This window comes from Trichoplusia ni, chromosome 22, assembly GCF_003590095.1.
Source record: "Trichoplusia ni isolate ovarian cell line Hi5 chromosome 22, tn1, whole genome shotgun sequence".
NCBI lineage: Eukaryota > Metazoa > Arthropoda > Insecta > Lepidoptera > Noctuidae > Trichoplusia > Trichoplusia ni.
Window position 1 is genome coordinate 1501614 of NC_039499.1, and position 18929 is coordinate 1520542.

At 36.8% G+C, this 18929-nt stretch overlaps 1 protein-coding gene across 2 annotated transcripts in view; it reads right to left on the reverse strand.

Moving 5' to 3' along the window:
* Nucleotides 1–326: 326 nt before the first annotated feature.
* LOC113504551 overlaps nucleotides 327–18929 on the reverse strand; it is a 41102-nt gene continuing 22499 nt past the window's right edge. The window contains exons 3-10 of one of the 2 annotated variants that reach the window (XM_026886906.1): nucleotides 14131–14262; nucleotides 4976–5620; nucleotides 4685–4887; nucleotides 4288–4375; nucleotides 3578–3725; nucleotides 3193–3318; nucleotides 2761–2885; nucleotides 327–1306 (exon numbers count right to left, since the gene is read on the reverse strand). In XM_026886906.1, coding sequence (XP_026742707.1) covers nucleotides 1281–1306; nucleotides 2761–2885; nucleotides 3193–3318; nucleotides 3578–3725; nucleotides 4288–4375; nucleotides 4685–4887; nucleotides 4976–5620; nucleotides 14131–14262 — 1493 coding nt within the window. In that variant the 3' untranslated portion in view covers nucleotides 327–1280. Of the gene's footprint in view, nucleotides 1307–2760; nucleotides 2886–3192; nucleotides 3319–3577; nucleotides 3726–4275; nucleotides 4376–4684; nucleotides 4888–4975; nucleotides 5621–14130; nucleotides 14263–18929 lie in introns of both variants that reach the window. The other variant, XM_026886905.1, reaches the window with a different exon arrangement.

Consider the following 18929-nt stretch of genomic DNA (forward strand, 5'->3'; position numbering starts at 1 on the left):
GGGTGTTTAAAATAAAATGTGTTAAAGTTCCAATGGTATGTTATCTCTTAAAGAAACTAGAAAAACACTCAGTTATAATTTATAGGTGTAGACTAAGTTAGACATTATACGTGTAGTGGTACCATATTCTTTCTGAAAAAAATTGTACAATATTCTGTATTGAGTAAGACAAAAGTGGTTGAGTATCATTACGTATGTAGTTCAATTCATTTTTATACTAAGAAAAAAAATACTAATAAAAGTTTTGTAGAAATAACATATTACCTATTGTCTCAAAAAGTAAATTAACAAAAAGACCTTGAGAAATGCTATAAAATAAAACAGCGTTTTCAAAATGAAATTAATTTAATAAATACATTATCACATTCACACACGTAATCAAACTATATTACAATAAATTACACTTGACTGTGCAGTCAGGTGAGTTCACACAAAACACAAGAAACTTAAATTAAAATCTTAATTATACGTTTTTTATAGTCTGTGGAATACGAAAACAAGATGTCTGTGCAAAAACAGCGCCAGTATTGAAAACTCTTCCAAAATGAAACTGTTATCGTGAGAGCGAGATGCCTCTACACGCAACGCTATGCTCTATCTCGTTCATATAATGACAACAGTTTTGATATAAGATCTCATAGTAAGAGTGCAGATGGCTGTAAGAAAATATTTACAAATATTTTGAGCGGTGTATGTCGCAATATCAATTTTGCATTTTTACCTGAACTATGTCTAATTCACGAGTTAGAAATGGATTAACATGTAACTCATCAGTCTTGTTTTAAATGTGGCTTAAAATACTCTTAAATAAGCGTTAAACATTTCGTAGTCTGAGCAAAATTTATGGAATTTTTTTGTTCATTAATTATTTCTCTTATTGAATCTAAATGCTTACGTACGGATTGCATTTAAAGTGAATGATATATGTACACGTTGCGATAAATTAAATCGGCTAAAATCATTTAAACGAATAAAAAATTACGCACGAAGTAATAATTTTCGAACTGTACATACTTATTATAAATGTAGGAGTCCACAAAGCTACGAACTCTTATTTAATTTAGATCATTTGATCTCTAAAATTCTATGTCTATTGTTTGTACAATAAATCTATTTAGAGAATTAAATTTTAATATAGCATCGGTGACGTATTTTTCTAAATTTCTACTTTCTAATATCGTAAAAGCGCTATTGGGCAGTAATGTGTTACTGTTTACAAACAATTGAGCATTGAGATCCAGCCATGGGATGTTGCAATTTGAATCGTTCTATATTTAAGTTCAAGGTTGCGGTGGGGCTGGACATCCTGTAAAAAAACAAGCTTTAATTTAATATCTGTCACAGAAAAGAAAAAGTTTAGACAGTTTCATGAGATAAACACTGAAGCACGTGTTTGTAAATGCTAGCTGTTAAATTGTATATAATTAGTATAAAGAAAAAAAAACGAATTATCATTCATGCATTTAAATTATTCCAAAGGCTGGCTGGATAAAACTACTTAATAAAAAATATATAACTTTAATAAATAGGTATGAGTATTGTTTAAATACGTATTTAAAAATAGAACTCGACGGAATATGCTCGTATTACGACCGGGCCTTATTTGGTCTATCTCATTTTGACTTTATGTAATTTTAAAGCTCAAAAAACTTAGATGTAGCACATCAAAGTATTTTTTTATCACAATTTCGTCAGTGCATCGTCGTCGCCTGTTGCTGTATCATTTGAATATTATTGTTCGCGTAACGGCATCATTTATCGTGACGAATCGCCGATATGCAGACAGCGACGGTCATATTTCACATATTTGGTCAAGTGGTCACCTAACAGTTCCTGTCAAAAATCATTATGTGGGGTCCGTATACGGTATTGTTTTTTTAAGTGTGTCTGATTACAATTTATGCTTTGTTAGTGGTATACACTAACATGAAAAGTAAATTGTTGGTTTGTGAGAACTAATTTTCAAATTTGACAGATGACGCTGATGGCGCTATGCATAACAATTGGGTATAGGGAAAGTTATAATATATGGGAAAAACTATAAACAGAAAGTGTATTTTGTGAAAATAAAGAAGAAAAGTTATCTTTGAACAGGCCTCTTCCTATTTTTTCTAGTTTAAATAAGGTATTTTAACACTCGTCACAGACGCTTAAGAACAGAAAAACATATTTTATAATATAATACACCTGCTTTTAGTCAGCAATAAGGATAAAAAACCGTAATGTAGGTATTAACGTCGGTTTTACGATCTAATCAACACACCATCGTATAGCACATTGTTAAGTCGGAACAATAACCTTTTAATGTTTCCACTTACTATTAAACGTAGACGGTTCAAGTTCAATGCGGTAATCAGCTATCATAAGACGTATGGAATGTCCATGACAGCATAGCAACAAACACACTAAAATTAGGATCTAAGATTGTACTAACGTGTTAAACATTAAAACCCTAGTTTTTGCTATCTCTTCTCATAGCAACATCCATCTCGATTTGTCAATGGCTATGTTTAAAAAAAAAACCTTTAGACTTTTTCTTGCAACGGACGTGTTACGGCATTATGGCGTTACGTTTCTGTACCATTCGATTATTAAATAGTTTTGATTTCCTCAATAGATAGTTTAAAAACAAATCAACCAATTTTTTTCATAAATAAGTTTTACTATTATCGCATGTGATGTTTACACCTTCCTTTCTTTTGAAATAAAACTTCTTTAGGTGCTTGCAGGAGGGATTTTTTACTTTGATGAGATACTTACTACATACGCTACATGCTATTTCATCACTGTTGTCACCGCAGCCATCGCGGCCCGAGCATGCCACAGCCGTGCTCCTACATCGGCCGTTCCCGCATCGGAATGGACAAAAGTCAGCCGCACGCCATCTGAATAAATACAAAATATGTGTCAAGTACCATAAGCTAAGGTCAAATATTTGGACAAACACCGTTACAGGTTGCACGTGCTGTGATTACGAAATGCAACTCCATCTAACATATTTACTAGCCATTACCTCGTCGTCTAACAAACGCCTGGACGTAAGTTTAACTATCACCTTATTTGGCTGGCTTCAGGTAATTGACGAGTCAGCCATAAAACGTATTTGTTTAATTTACTAAAGTTGTAAAACTTTATCCATTATCTAGAGGTACCGCAAGCCTATAAAAGTATCGTGTTAATTAAATATCTTACCTTGATTGTTCGTTGCAGAGATGAGGGGGTTCGTCCGACGCATCTTTGCATGAAATAATGGCGTTACAGAATTCGTACTCGGGCAGGCACTCCCCTGAACCGCAACGGAATGTGTGGCGTGGACACCTGAAGGAAACAGGTTTTTCTTCGTAAGAATTCGCTAAGTGATCATTAGAGTCTAATGGGGTACACGGAATTATGAATTCAAAGTGTAATTAATGGGTCTGAAATTTTAACAACGCTTTGATTTCACACGGGAAATACCTATTAAGAAGCAACAATTCTAACTACGAAAGGACCTCGCCGTTATTAAACAACCAAAAAAACTTTATGATCAACAGTTACATTCTTTGCTGTAAATATTACCTATGACCATGACACTTACCCCTTTCGTCTCGTAGTCCTACAATTCTTTTCGTCCTCTCCCCCTGGGCATTGAGGAGTTCCATCACATCTGGACGCTCGCGACACACAGGTCGACCCCGGTCCTCCACATCTAAACGAGTTTATTGGGCATCGCTCACCTGTCAGCTCTGAAAAAAACAGCACTTATCAACATTTGCTTTGGCGAAGTTATGCAGGACCTAAATAAGCGATGAAATGGAATGATATTAATCTGTAACTTGTTTTTCGTCATCTGTGTCACCTAAGAAATGCGGAAAAATGGATTAATACTACATTGGACAAGAAGACTCGAAACATCGGTGTACTGAGCCTCCTCCTTTTTGAAGCCGGTCAATTAAAAATTGAATACTGTGTTGTACTTCAGGAATTAATTTCAAGATAGTTGGTAAAATTAGTACATAATTCAATGAATTGAAAAAAAAATATGAATAGCATATTTTTGCATTGTACTCTGCGAACAAACTGAACTTTAACTGAAATCACTAATTCTTTGTAACAAAGGAAAATTATCGTAAAATATTATTTTACTTAACGAATTAATACACTGATATTACATTATATTTATTAGTATATACCGAACACCAATTATATTAACAGTGAATGAAAATGAGTATGAAATGAATTAAACAATAAAGATGACAGATGTGCAAAAAAGATACCCGTGCGGAGTGTACGAACCTTTACCAGTACCTTGGCACTTCTCATCCGAACCGTCGGGACAATCTTTACGACCGTCGCACACGAAGTACCAACTTATACATGTTCCCGTAGATCGACACTAAAACAATGAGTAAAGTTCAATATTAGCAGAAAGTTTGCACGGATAGTCGACTGCTTTGACAAGACAAAAGCTCATACGCGACGTGTCTTGGTTTCGATCCCCGTATAGAGACAGAAATACACAAATATTAATGCGGGAAAATACAAAACGGTCTTGTCCCAAAATAAGCACTCGCGCCAGTCAAACCAGGAGATAGATGTTATCGCTTTTCTTCTGTCATATATCTCAAGTAAAAACAAGTTACAAACACTCGGTAGCATATATCACGCTTACACAAACTCGGTTTTAAGAAAAGGTTATACTCACTTGGAACGTGTTTGGCAAGCAACCTCTATTACGGGCGGAGCAAGCTGATGTTGAGTTCGTTCGGTACGTGCAGTCACATTTCTTATTGAGACATCGCGTGTAGGGATCCACTTGTTGGCACTGCGGGTCTGTGACGCACGGCATACCCAGTGATGCAGGACCAAGGTCAAACACTGGTGTGTCGGTACGGACACGATGCTTGTCTGCAAATTGTAACCAAATGACAATATTTAAATGGCTAAAATATTTAATTTATGCCACAGAATAATCGATTCATAATTTCCTCAGTACCTTTTAATGAAGACTTCTTTTGATGTCCGCTTTTGTGTGGTTTGCTGCCAGAATTAACTTGTTCCTTTGACGAGCCTCCTTTTTTGTTTGCTTTCTTTTCCACAGTTGGCTGTGTTACAACCCTATAAATTGGTTGATCATTTGCATGCAAATTAGCTGTCATCTCGTCTACCCTAATCGTTTCATTCGGTTCGCCGTCCTTTCTATTTGAGACGGGTAAACGCTTCGTTGGTTCAACGTTCGGTACTTTCATAACAGCTTGCATCAAGGGGCTGTCTTCGTTAGTGTTAAAGACATCGTTTTTGTTTGTGTACATAGGCAATTTGCTCGGCAGTAAATCATCGGTGCCAACTATAGAGACTGGAGATCCAAAAGTATTATCCGAAGTTAAAGCTAGTTGAACAGTTGGACTAGAATCTTTGTAAGTTCCGTTGGTTGGCGCTACTACAGAATCTTGTTCTGCTACGACAGCTTCAGTTGCAAGTGTGGGTACCTTTTGAGCTACGCATTTGTCTCCGATTTGTTTGTAGTAGCTGTTACAAGCGCACCTTCCAAAGAGATTAAGAATGACAAACTCGCAGCGACTCTCCTTGTCCCACAAACGACAATGTTCATTGCTGTAGCAGACGTGACCGGGTGGCGCGGCTGAAATAATGATGAACACGTATCATATATAAGAGCTGTAAAATTTTTCACACACTAGTAATCGCCTCACGTCAGGTGGTCGTTGAATAAAATTTTCCAAGGTATTTGTATAGATCGTGACTGTAGATGCACTGAGTGGTTGGTAGCAATTTCCCCGAGGCTAGCCATACGGTCTAACATTACATGCTCTAATAGCTGGAGAGATACAGTTTCAACTTCTCATTATACTCCGAAGTGATCATGTCATTGCCGAGTTTGTTGTTCTCAATTAAATATAGACATGTAAATATTTTAAATGGCCATAGTGTTCCCATACCTGATAAATATGTAATGTCTACAATTTGATTAAGTGTTGTGAATGTAAAATCACAAATGGTAATTTGATTGGCTATTATATGTTAATCAGGAACAGTAACGCGAGGCACGCAACGTCAACTATTTGTCGACCTACTCCTATCTATGACTAAATCGTTATTTTCCTTTAGCCGTAACTAAATAAGTCTATCCATATTTTTATTTAATCAATTTTGTGATAAATAACAAGAATTTCGACGTCAATCATAATGTTTTGTATAACTGTTTCTATACCCGGAGGAGTGCGCGAAATAATTTCATGATTTGTTGCGCGCTGCTTTGAATTGAACTTGTAACCTTTTTGCGAACCGAAATAGAGGTACTCATTATATTGTAGAACATACATTTCCACCTTTCATCGAACATGACACGTTTGATTTTGATATTTATACTGTTGGATCAACAAGGTCAGAAGTACTACAGTCTGCCGTACTCGTGATCCAAATTCGTTATCTACAAATCTTTATGGTGTCATCTTGATATGTAAAGAATTCATAAAGCTATACTTAGCAGTTCTCACAATACGGCTACAATACTCGCATTATGTGCGATAATAAGCGCAGTTCACATGAACAAACGCCGGTGGATTTGACAGAACAATCACTCGGCTCGTTTTTCTCACAGAGTTCTAACGATAAATCGCGGAAATAAGGTCTGTTAAAACATCTTAACCATCGAGAGAAGGCAAGAGGTCTATTAAGCAACCGTAATCGTGTTTTATTGGGCTTTTAGTGATGGTGACCAAGTAAGCCCTTATAAGGAATGTTACGGTACCTGTGGCGGCTACTAAAACAATTTAAAACTAAACTGCTACGTAACAGAGATGTACTTAGCTTATCTAAAGTCATCTCATTCGTGTACAAATTAGGCGTTTAATTTTAAAAAGCTATTTAATAGAAGTGCAAAATAATAAATATAAGTAGGGAACAAACTAAAATGAATTAGACACAGCCTTTTTAGTCGCTCGTTGCTTGGATAGATAAAATGGAGGTCAACTTTATGGTTGACATTGAACACTGTACTTTCGTCGACCGGCTTATAAAATTACACGGTCTGTTCGTTATGATCCAGTACAATAACTTCATCCGTGACTTGTTAAAATTTGTATGAATCGACAATCGAATCTTTGGAATGAAAACGAAAGTCGAAATCGACATTATTTTTAGTCCTAATTCAGAATCAGCAGATATTCGACCAGTGTACTTTCCCGCATCAAGTTTTGTATTTATATTATGCTTACCTATCTTTACGTAGGAACAACATCTGTAGTCAGTAATCTAACAAGCAAACAAATTATAAAGACGCTTATTAAAAATCTAGCTCTACCTAATTAAAAGAACCACTTGAAGAGGAAACTAATAAAGTCCCTACTTCCTACGAGATTTGCCAAGGAAGATAGGGAGAAAATCTCCCAAACGAAACTCGTTGCCATGGGAGTTAATGAGAATGGGGCTTCATGGTTAATAGTGGCACTTAGATACAGACACACGGACGTTGACGCCACGCTTTGTTTTCATCACGCTATGTTTACCTTTGACGAAATGTTGAGAAAGAAATGTATGGGAATCTGAGTCTGAGAGGTGTGGTGGCTTTTTCCATTTACTATGTTCTTTAGATTTAATCTAAATAATCCCTGATTCTTCTTCCGTATAGAGGGGTAGGTACTTAGTTAGGGTAATTAACTAGCAAGTAAAACTGTGCATCTTAGTTTACTAGTAAGTAATTGTCAGTAGAAAGTAACAGTTAACTTATAAATAGAGCCATTGGCAGTTGCTATGATATTACCATCCAAGACAAAGCAATGAATACAATTTTGTTAAAACGAAAACAAAACCGAACGGAAAGCCAACTTGGTTAGAACGAGGGGAAAAGGTAAAAAAAATATTTTCTCGGGAGCAAAACAGCAGTTAACGGACTTAAATTTAATAACTTCTTTGTTGTTTTGATAAGTCTCCGATATTAGACTAGATGACTTTTGGACATAAGCGGCTGCAACTCTACTAAGGTTGGTACAAAACAATGAACGGCAAGCGTCGTTAGAAACTATATAGTTACAGAATACCGCTGATTCATTAAAAGAGGTTTGATGCCTCGTGTATGAAGTCTTAAGAAGGGAACAACAACAACATAAAAACAAACGAAAACAAGACTGGATCTCGATGCAATAACAACAAAACAATTAAACGCAGAGATGTAAACAACGTCCCTTTGTCAGCGCAATTAAGAGAATAGAGAATTATTCGTCTCGATCCTTTCATGAACACAAGACTTTTTACAAATCAATAGTGTTGTCATCTTCTAAAAGGATCATTAAACTTAAAAGAGTCTTTAATATTTAGTATTTTTACAGAAACAGTGGCCGAGTAGGAGATGTCGGGACGAGATCGATTCGTTTTCGTAGAGCTGGTCAGTGCTGCGGTCTTGTACAATAAAAGGGCTATCATCATCATCATCATCCACAGCCTTTATCCTCCCACTGCTGGGCATAGGCCTCCCCTTTCTCGTGTCAATTTCTACGGTCCTGTGCTAGGGAATGGGCTATACCTCATTAAAATATTTTTTCAAATCGGACCAGTAGTTCCTGAGATTAGCGTCTTCAAACGAAGCATGTTCCCGCTTTATAATATAAAGAAGGAGGTAAAGGAAGATGTTCAATTTACTCGAACTTAATTACATACGAAAAAAAATGAATATTACTTATTTACGCCTGATCGCGCACAAATAGTAAATGCAATTAATAACGAAATTTCTATCAAACTAAAGGAATTTATCAATGAAAATATCTACTACCGGCTTCTGGTAACACCTTTCTTATAAAAACTAATTGATGGCACCGCTACGCTATTTAAACAGCCATTGAAAAGTGTTACGATAAAAAACCAATGTTACGCGTTTTTCCTCTAACCGATTCAAAGTAGTTAACGAATTAGCATTGGGAAATAGAAAACCAATTTATTTTGCTATGCGAATAACAAACAAATGTGATCGAGTAAGAACGGTGCGCTTTCGCCTCGTCGTTAATTAGAATACTGATTAATGAAGTAATGGTATTTCCCTGAAAGTTTGTTCCTAGGAAAATATGGCAATGCCGGTAGTGACTACACTTTCCTAGCAGGTAGTCAGGTAAGAAACTGGTGCCACCTTCAAGTTAAAAAGTCGCTTCAGAGCAAGTTGGACTCTCGTTATTGAGAATTTCGTATCAATAGGCTTAAGAAAAACATTTATGGAATTTGCTATAAAAAATTGGTCGCCCATCAAATTATATATTAGCGCCAACTTAAATGAATCTGTGCAATATTAACTGTCTACGAATCACGGTTCATGAGATACAGCCAGGTGACAGGCTGGTGGCAGGCACAGTGATAGAGTTCCGTTTTTCCCCTTTGGAAAAAAAAATGAAAAAAAGAAAATCCAAAAATAGAACGACAGAGTTCATTTTCACATGCAAATATATTCTGTCAGCTACCAATTTCAGCCTTATTGCTAGTTTAATGACACATAATAAAAAATAATGTAGAGACCATGTATGGCAGGATCGCTACACATTTCAAATATTACTTTATTAATAAGACACAAGAATATATTGGTTAATTTTAGAATTTTGACGTAGATATATTTTGCTATAAAAGGAACACGTAATGCGTTTCCTTTGCTCTAAATAAGGCGTAAACTAACGATAATAGAGCCAGTATATTGTCATTTATAGAGAGCAAAACAAGTTGTTTTTTTTTTAATTTAAACCATTCACTCTTTAATGAAACCATTTACGAAGTTTCAAAATAATAAAACAGATACAAATACAGTCCTGGAATAAAACCTTCATGGTTCTTTTTTTCAACTCTATACTAAAATTAACAGCCGTGTAGTGTAGTGTAGTGTGCAGGGTGACACTAAGCCAAATGAGGTTTAAAATATATGTATGACGGCGCGCGGATTAATTGAGAATACTTTGTTTATTTAGACGATTTTAATTGATTGTGGAAATGTGTATTAAGATAGTCCATAATTATTATTATAATGAGTAAGTGGTAAATTATAAAAGGGAGCGGGTTACCCCGAATAGAGTAGTAGGTGGCGCTAGGTGCGACGACGTTCGTTTTGCTTGTCAAGACAGTTGTCATAAAAATAGCGAGCACGTACTAACCTATTGGCTCCAAATAATATTCCATCTCAACCGTCCTATTGTATTCTACTCCATAATGTTATAAGTTCACATTATACAATCTACAAGATAACATTGACGCTTTTATTTCGAACATCCCGTCGCTCATACGCCCAAGATGGAGGCCAACCTAGACTGTTCGGAAAATGTTCCTGACGCTCCCACATCAGAAGTGGGATTACCAGCGACGCATCGTAAAAGATAAATACAGGTCAGCATGAAAATATGTCCTCAGAAAATTATTGCGATTGTTGGAAATATCTTTTTGCAATGCAACTACGAAATACATTTGGTGAAGATAATATAGACCGTTTCCTGGAATAGCATGCCTGAATTGAAGACGTGTTTTGGCAACATTTGATCAATTGAAAAACCCCAGCTGCAAATTTATGGCGATTACTCAATAGAAGTCGATGATTGATATGAGTTATGAGCACCTGAACCGCACGGATGAAGTTCTTGTCAGTGGAGAAGACTGCTATTGCTTTTACATTGGCGCACGCAGCGATGATAGAACCACGATTGTACAGAATTGCATTTACCACAAATATTAAAAGTCGCAGTAGACTGCAACAAGAACTCGTCGCGCTTACTTTTAGAAAACAAAGCCTACTATGTATGAGTATACCATTTCGCCGATAGTGGCAATGAAGTCACGAGTAGAAGACGTTCCAAAGGCCTATAGTTGTGGCAAGCAGGATTACGTATCGAATGAGTGCCGCAACCGTATAAAGAAAACAATCAAGTTCCTGTATAAGCTTCTAGAAGACAGAAGTGAGGTTGTTCTGAAATCGGTATCGACGATAAAGCAGTTTGTACGAGAAAAAGCAGGTTGACAGATCAAGCATTTGGAAGAAAGCGGATTGATTTGGTTTGAAATCTAGATTTGAAAATGAAAATTGGCCAACTACATACTACGTTGCTGTCTTACAATGCGTACTAAATTGAAATTCGGCAAGACGTTTAAAGCTTGTCGTCTTATAATGTCGATTCAAAGAGACAGTTATTTGCGGAGGAGGAGCGACCTATGTCGACCGCTATGTCTGTACCTTAAAGTCATCGAGGGAAACTGGTGCGAAGTGCGGAGAGTGATCTGATCGTGTTGCGCTGTGTGAGCTCCAGCGAGTATCGAGTTAATTTGAACTGGGTGCTTATGGTCAAGCTTTCCTTAGGATCACTAACACAACGGTGGGTCGATTACAATTTATTTTTGATAAGGAGCGGCATATTTATCAGTATGAGTTGATGGCAGTTTCGTTAAGAAGTTGGTTATTTAAGATTTTAAAGTTATTGATTTACAAAAGGGGCTATGTATAGGACAAATAAAGTGTCAAATTGAAAGAACCAAGTTTAATGTTATTTTGATCAAGGTTTGAGAAAGTGAGGTTCTCTAGTAGTGGGTGTTGTGTTTGTAACCGGATGGAAGTTACGTGTGGTAGTGACTGGATAGAGGTTACCCGTTGTGATCGTTACCTAAGGAGGTTGCATGATCATGCCCGGAGGGAGGTCATTTTGGTTTGATGCTTATGATTGGATTAAAGTTATAAGTGTGATGATGAACATTTCCCAGGGTTAATCAAAGTTAAGCACTGATATGTTATAATAAGTTTCTTATTGTTTGAATGATAATAGGTGTTATTGCACATGTCATTGGCAGTTATGCGTTCTGAGTATAAGGCTGTTAACACTGTTGTTACCACTAGTAAAGATTTTATCCAAAGTGCCTATATCTTTAGTCCGAAAACTAAGTACCGTTCCAAATAAAGAACGAGGTCGAGAATGGTGATAGTATAGAATTTTAGGTCAATGGTCGGGATCGAAGCAGAGACCGTGTTAACTATGGCAGAGGTGGCGACTGAAGAGACTATGGTGACTCTGGCTGAGATTGGGTCTTGGAGAGGCCATGGAGTCGGGTGGACTCAGTATTCACATGGAATGCGTGCGGACTTTGTATGACTCAGATTCCTGCTTTGAGATTCGTGATTAGTTCCAGTAGTGAGTTGCTGGTGGCAACTGTAAGATAGTAGAGTTACTTGGTAGCTCTGACTTAATGAAAGGTTTCTGGTAAAGAAGATACAGATGTTAAGATAAAGTCAACTATTATAATCATGATAACGAATGACCGAGTGGTGAGTACTGCTGTGTTGTTCTTTGATGCATAATGATCTTTAATAAAGCAGACTTTAGCTGACAAGTTTCCAGGCTAACGTAATACAATGCTGTGCAATACGTAGCGATATTTTGGGTTGAGTCAACGCGGCCGTGGCCGTGCGGACTTAAATGACTTTGTCCTAAAAATTAGGATTTCATATTTTTCATAAGTAAACATAAAGAAATATTCTTGGCTGAAAACAAATGTTGAATTTTGAGCTACGAGCTTTCCGTTGGTCAAATAAGACCCAATCCACGTAAGTGTGGAGCCTGAATTTGGAACTTAACTGAGTGAATTTTTGTTCTTGGTTTCTTGTACTTTTGATAATTTGTCCCTGGGATACTTCATGAGTAGAATGTGCCGATGACGGCGCGGGTAAGTGAGTCCTACTTGTGTGGTTAGAGGAGATCACTACTTAGCAGTTGATTCAATTTATCAGTTGGACTGTGTGGCACCGATTGGACTGTGTGTTGGCCTGTGTGGCAAATAGCCTATGTGGCAAATGGCCTGTGTGGCAAATAGCCTGTGTGGCAAATAGCCTGTGTGGCAAATAGCCTGTGTGGCAAGCCTGTGTGGCAAGTAGCCTGTGTGGCGAGCCTGTGTGGCAAGTAGCCTGTGTGGCAAGCCTGTGTGGCAAGTAGCCTGTGTGGCCAGCCTGTGTGGCCAGCCTGTGTGGCCAGCCTGTGTGGCAACGATTAGCCTGTGTGGCGACGATTAGCCTGTGTGGCACAAACTAGCCTGGGTGGCGAACCTGGTTGGCATTCAAGGGCCTATGTGGCATTGGTGAGCCGGTGTGTTTAATATTTGCTAATCTATAGCTATAGCTGTAGTTGGAGTATAGTTCGGAGATGGATTTTATAATTTTTAAGATAGATTTGTGGAAAATGTGTCTTATGAGAAATGATAAGTGATCAGCAGTCACCCAATTGGTCAGGAAGGCCAAGACGAGAGTGTAGTGTATCATTTTATCTAATGTTTGCAGACAACAACGATGCACATGAGACACACGAGGACGTGTGACGACGCAGGACGGCCGTGACGGCGCGCGGATTAATTGAGAATACTTTGTTTATTTAGACGATTTTAATTGATTGTGGAAATGTGTATTAAGATAGTCCATAATTATTATTATAATGAGTAAGTGGTAAATTATAAAAGGGAGCGGGTTACCCCGAATAGAGTAGTAGGTGGCGCTAGGTGCGACGACGTTCGTTTTGCTTGTCAAGACAGTTGTCATAAAAATAGCGAGCACGTACTAACCTATTGGCTCCAAATAATATTCCATCTCAACCGTCCTATTGTATTCTACTCCATAATGTTATAAGTTCACATTATACAATCTACAAGATAACATTGACGCTTTTATTTCGAACATCCCGTCGCTCATACGCCCAAGATGGAGGCCAACCTAGACTGTTCGGAAAATGTTCCTGACGCTCCCACATGTACATATATTTGTCTCTACACACCAATAGGACAGGGCTTTCCAAGCTTTTCGTGATCAGGGACCTCTTTTAGATTATTTTTGTTACTTAAATGTAAACTTTAATTAACACGGCTGTAATTTCATCTAGCCGAATGCCAGTGTTTGGTGAAAATTGTCTTCTACTAAGGATCAATTTAGGTCCTAATCACCCACTATATATTTATATACTGACATCATATTTTGGCTTCTGCGGACCATGATGGTCCACGGACTAGCGGTTAGGAACGCCTGCATAAGACTGTTAGACGATTGCCTAAATAGCAACACACCTTAAGTTGACATTTGGCTAGGCGTCTACTATGAGACGTTCTTGTATACAGATTTCAGGTATCAAATAGGTTAGTATGTTTACTTACGAGAAAGACAGGTATGTTTCCTGAACTGAAGGTGGCCATCGGTACACCTGCAGACACCCTCTAGACAGGCACTGTAAGCCACCTTCAAGGTGCACTGCTCCGACACAGAACATTCTGATCCTAGTAGAGTTGCTGTAACAAAAAAAGTGTTGAAAGTGAAATTTATTATCAGTGCAAATTATAAAAAATGCGACAAAAACTAGACATCGTAAACGGTAAGTAGGTAATAGAAAATATGACCATTCATAATAATGCATTTCTTTTTTTTTAAGTTAAATCACTGGTTTAACAGCTCAAATTCGAATATTTAGAAAAAATACTTTTCTATGCCTTTGTGTCTACAACACTATGATTATCGTCAAAGATAACAAAGTACGTCACGCTCAACGGTTACAACACTATTCTAAAAAGTTATTTTACTTTCTAAAGAAATAAACGAAAATAAGACACAATTCAATTCATTCAAAATGAAATGTCTTTTAAAGACGTAATAAATTGCGAATATAGCTATCACAAACAAGATCATGATTTATTTCTAGAAGCGCGTCTATTTAAATATTTTCGCAACAACTGTTATCTACTGCTTAGAAAATGTCTCCTAAAAGTGACATACGAAGAAGTATTGTTTTTCGGGGAATAATAAATGAAAATTATTGTATTACGAATAGTTAGATAAGACAAGTCGAAAAAAGAGTATAAAAGGTAAATTTGAACCATGAACCAGAAATAAGGCGATTATTGTCTTTGACACTGTAGAAGAAAGACCATTACCTGATGTTATGGTCCTACGTCGGTAATGAGGAATATTCATGTCCTTTACAGGTTATAGAACTTACAGATGCAGCTTGCCTATTCTATTCGTCATTATTCCTATAGTGACAGTGTATTGAATGACGGGTTCACGGCCCGGAGGCGTGCGCGACCCTATTTGGTTTCAAGTTCACCGTTGGTCCGTTTATACGGGTGTGTCCGACAATTTGCATCCAATGTACATACATAAACGTATTCGTACGATAAACAACACTTGTAACAAGGTCATACACAGTATTAAAATGTCTACTAAAATGTTATGTTTCTATTCATATTCGCGGAATGATAAAACAGGATACGTTAAAGCATGTTTATGCATAACACGACTTTCAAACGTTTAGGAGATAAATAATGTGTTGGTATGCGAGAACAAAGTCGATAGTACTCGATAGGTAGCCGCGATTACAAATAAACAAGAGATTTATTATCACCTCACACCCACAATTACAATTCTAAATTACTATCAATTTCTCCATCGTCTTTGTCGCAAGTCAATTAATGTACAGGAAATCCATATATTTTTACTTTTGCCGGACATATAAAAATGTCAATACATCGATTTACAGTTTTCGTTATTAATTGCTGCTAACATTATAATGGAATTACCATTATAATGTCGGCTGGTATATGTACACACGAAATTTGGCACTTAAATCAATTAATACGTGTCACCAATTGAATGAAAGCCAGTTATAATGATGGTTGTAGTAAATAAAACATTACCAACACGCATTTGCTTTTAGTGAGTTGCATGTTTGATGTTGACGAGTCGAAAGGTTCGCAAACGGGCCTGTTACATTTATAATTATATTATATTTATCGCGATCACCATCTACAACGTCTGACACATTAATCTCAAAACGAAAGACCACAAAGAATACTTACGTTTATTAGATTTAACTCGGTACTGACAACCGTGAAAAAAGGAACGTGTGCGTGACTGTACAATTTTAAATCTTTAGATTATAATCTTATTAAACAAATCAAAGGCTGATTTGTAATGATGTCATTTGCTTGCATTTTTACAATGTCACCTACATACCTATTTCTCAAGGAGTCTAGCTGTGCTACGGCACGCAACAGACGGATAGATTCTTACCTTATAAAGGAGGTATGCCTATCTATATAACGGTTGTCTAGCCAGAGGCGCCCTAAATCACCTTCTTTGTGTATTGTACGGGAACAGATAGTTACAATTACATTTACGTGGGTGAAGAGCTAAACATGTGAACGGAAAATTATGTGGTTTCATGTATGTGGGCAGGAAATGTAAACCGGTCGGGATTTATAGTGATGACCCTAAGTGATCCTGAGGTACTGAAAAGCAATTTCGTAAACAAAAGAGAGCTATATAAAAAAATACTATTTACGGAACAATATAACAAAGAAAAATTAAAGGACGAACTGAATTAAAACAATGAAAAATGAGGAAAAAAATACGTAGAAATCTTGTCTGCATACATTAGTACACTGAGAAACGTAAGAGTACCTTTTAAAAATAAAATTGGTAGTTAATTATTTCGCATCACGAAACTGCAACATTGCAATCAGCTAAATAAACATCGAGTTAATTGACATTGCTGTGCATACAAACGAACCTATTATACAGGTGGAAATTGTATGCTTTACATAATTGTTAAAATTAATTATTTTTTTTCCTGTACATTTTTAGCCTACAGTGTTCCACTAGTGGGTAAAGTTTTCCCCAAATCCTAAAATTTCCCATCCTGAGACAGCTACGGTAAATGTTAAATCTTATCATTTTATTTCTAGGTGAATGTAACAATTAAAACCTCTTAAAACCCATTAAATGCAAGACAGTATTTTATGTACTTTACGGTTATAATTTATAGGTATCCATACATATTATAGATACCTCATATTTACGATACTTTGTATTAAGAAACTGCATGCTTGTTAGCTATGCATAACTGGGTTAATGGATGCAAAATGGGCGTTTGTGGTGCACAGAAAAACTGTAGTGTCATGCTTACATGCATTGACACGGTACCCGAGCATGGACGATACGTGCCAGCATATTTTTGTGGGTAAAACTGTTAAAGTTCACTAGGCAAAGAACTTTGGTAAAGATTACGTGGAAAAATGTCCTAAACATTAGCTTAGAAAATGATAAACATATGAAATGATATACATAATGACAATGGAATGGTTTGAAACCCCGGAAAGTTGTATAAGATATTTTATATGTTTTTGCAGTAAAAACGCAAAGATTGCAATGAGAATGTGTGTCATATAAAATTGGAACGCGACTTAAATTGATTGCTTTCATTTTTCCCATGACTCACAATAGCTTAGTCTCACATTAAAAATACCCAGAAAATCAAATTAAAATATGGGTACCAAAAAGACATTTTACCACAGATCCACAGGGTAACATGCAGAACTAAATTTAAAAAAATCGCTTTCTGTTTCTTATGCCCTTATAAAGTAATACAAACCAGAACGAAGCGTGAATTTCCCATGTTTTTATATAGAAAACTTAATGTTTGTCTTTCACGTTAAAGTCATAAACGCTATTTTTAGAAACCGTTATTACAAAGAATTCACTAATCGTCAGCGTATCTGATGCCATCTACATTCGTAATGCCGTTTCTTTACCCATGAGCTTCATGAAATTTTGTTTCGGTGCGTCCTAGATAACTATGGTTGTTATTTTTTTATCGTTACTCACCGCTGTTTTTTCAGTAGCTCGCGGAATACTTTTAAATACTCGAAAAACGATATCTTCTTGGATGGTTAATTGCTGCAAGCATCTTTAGTAAGTAAGGTTAGGTAGCCGGGCCGGTCAGTGTAAAAGTGAGGTCACGCGGAAGCCAGCAATCATAGTTTATGAGCTAACGGTCCGGCAATAGTAAATAAATAAAATGGATAAGAGTCCCTACATTTCATGCCCTCGAAGGATAGCGGGACCAATTTACGGCTGCGGACCGGACGATAAGTCAGTCGAAGCTTGCCGACGCCCGCTCTCGTAATCATCAACAAGTTTATTTAAATTGGTACCTACCGCAAATAAACGAGATGGACACATTTACGTCGCGTCCATGCGTCCATGCGTCCATGCAATCAGCTTTGAGACGACAAGGATTTATTGCTACCATATTACCATTTAACTACGAACGCTTATGAGAATTCTGCTGATAGTGCTCAGCATATTCCGTTTTTGTCTCGAATATCTCAAAATCAATATTGTTGGTGTTGCAGTACCTAAGGCTGGTTATATCGGAACTTACTTTACTATTCTGTCGCAGGCGGCTATTTTTGGAATCCGTTCGATAAAAACGCATTGTTATTGGTGTCTTTAATACAGAACCGATATATTATACTTTAAAGGGCTAGTTAGTTTGTACACAATTTTTATTGCGATTTTTAAATCTATTTTTATAAATCCACATTACGCATTTAATAAAACCTGCAATTTACTGCAAAAAGCAATGAACTGGTACGTCATGTGTTTTAACATTGTTATTCAGTTAACATGTATAAAGTGCAAGAATTTATTAAGGTTGAGCAGTACGCACGTAGACACGTGACATAAAAATAAAAAATATTATAATAGGGTCCGCGTGAAAACCAACAATTCATTTATCATCCGAGACAACGTTGTTGCAAACTTGGAATTATTTAGTTTATAAAGACAGTGTAAATATCCTCGTATAAATTTAAGGAACATCCACGTAAGAAACATTTAAATAATGAGTACAGCTTTCGTGGTATCGCATAAGGCAGATCGGTAAGCGCGCAATTATTTCTAGCTGGCCGTCGGCACTCGGCACAGACTGTTGAACGGTAAGTGTTTTCTGTTATTCTCCGTATTATATCTGATGATTGCTCACGCTTGGCATACTGACCACGAGGAAGTTTGAGATGACAAGTTGACAGCCAACGTCTACTCGGGTACTCTATTAACAACGTTTACTATCTCCCTTTATCTAACGATTTCCTTATTTAATAGCAGATTATTCTGATTA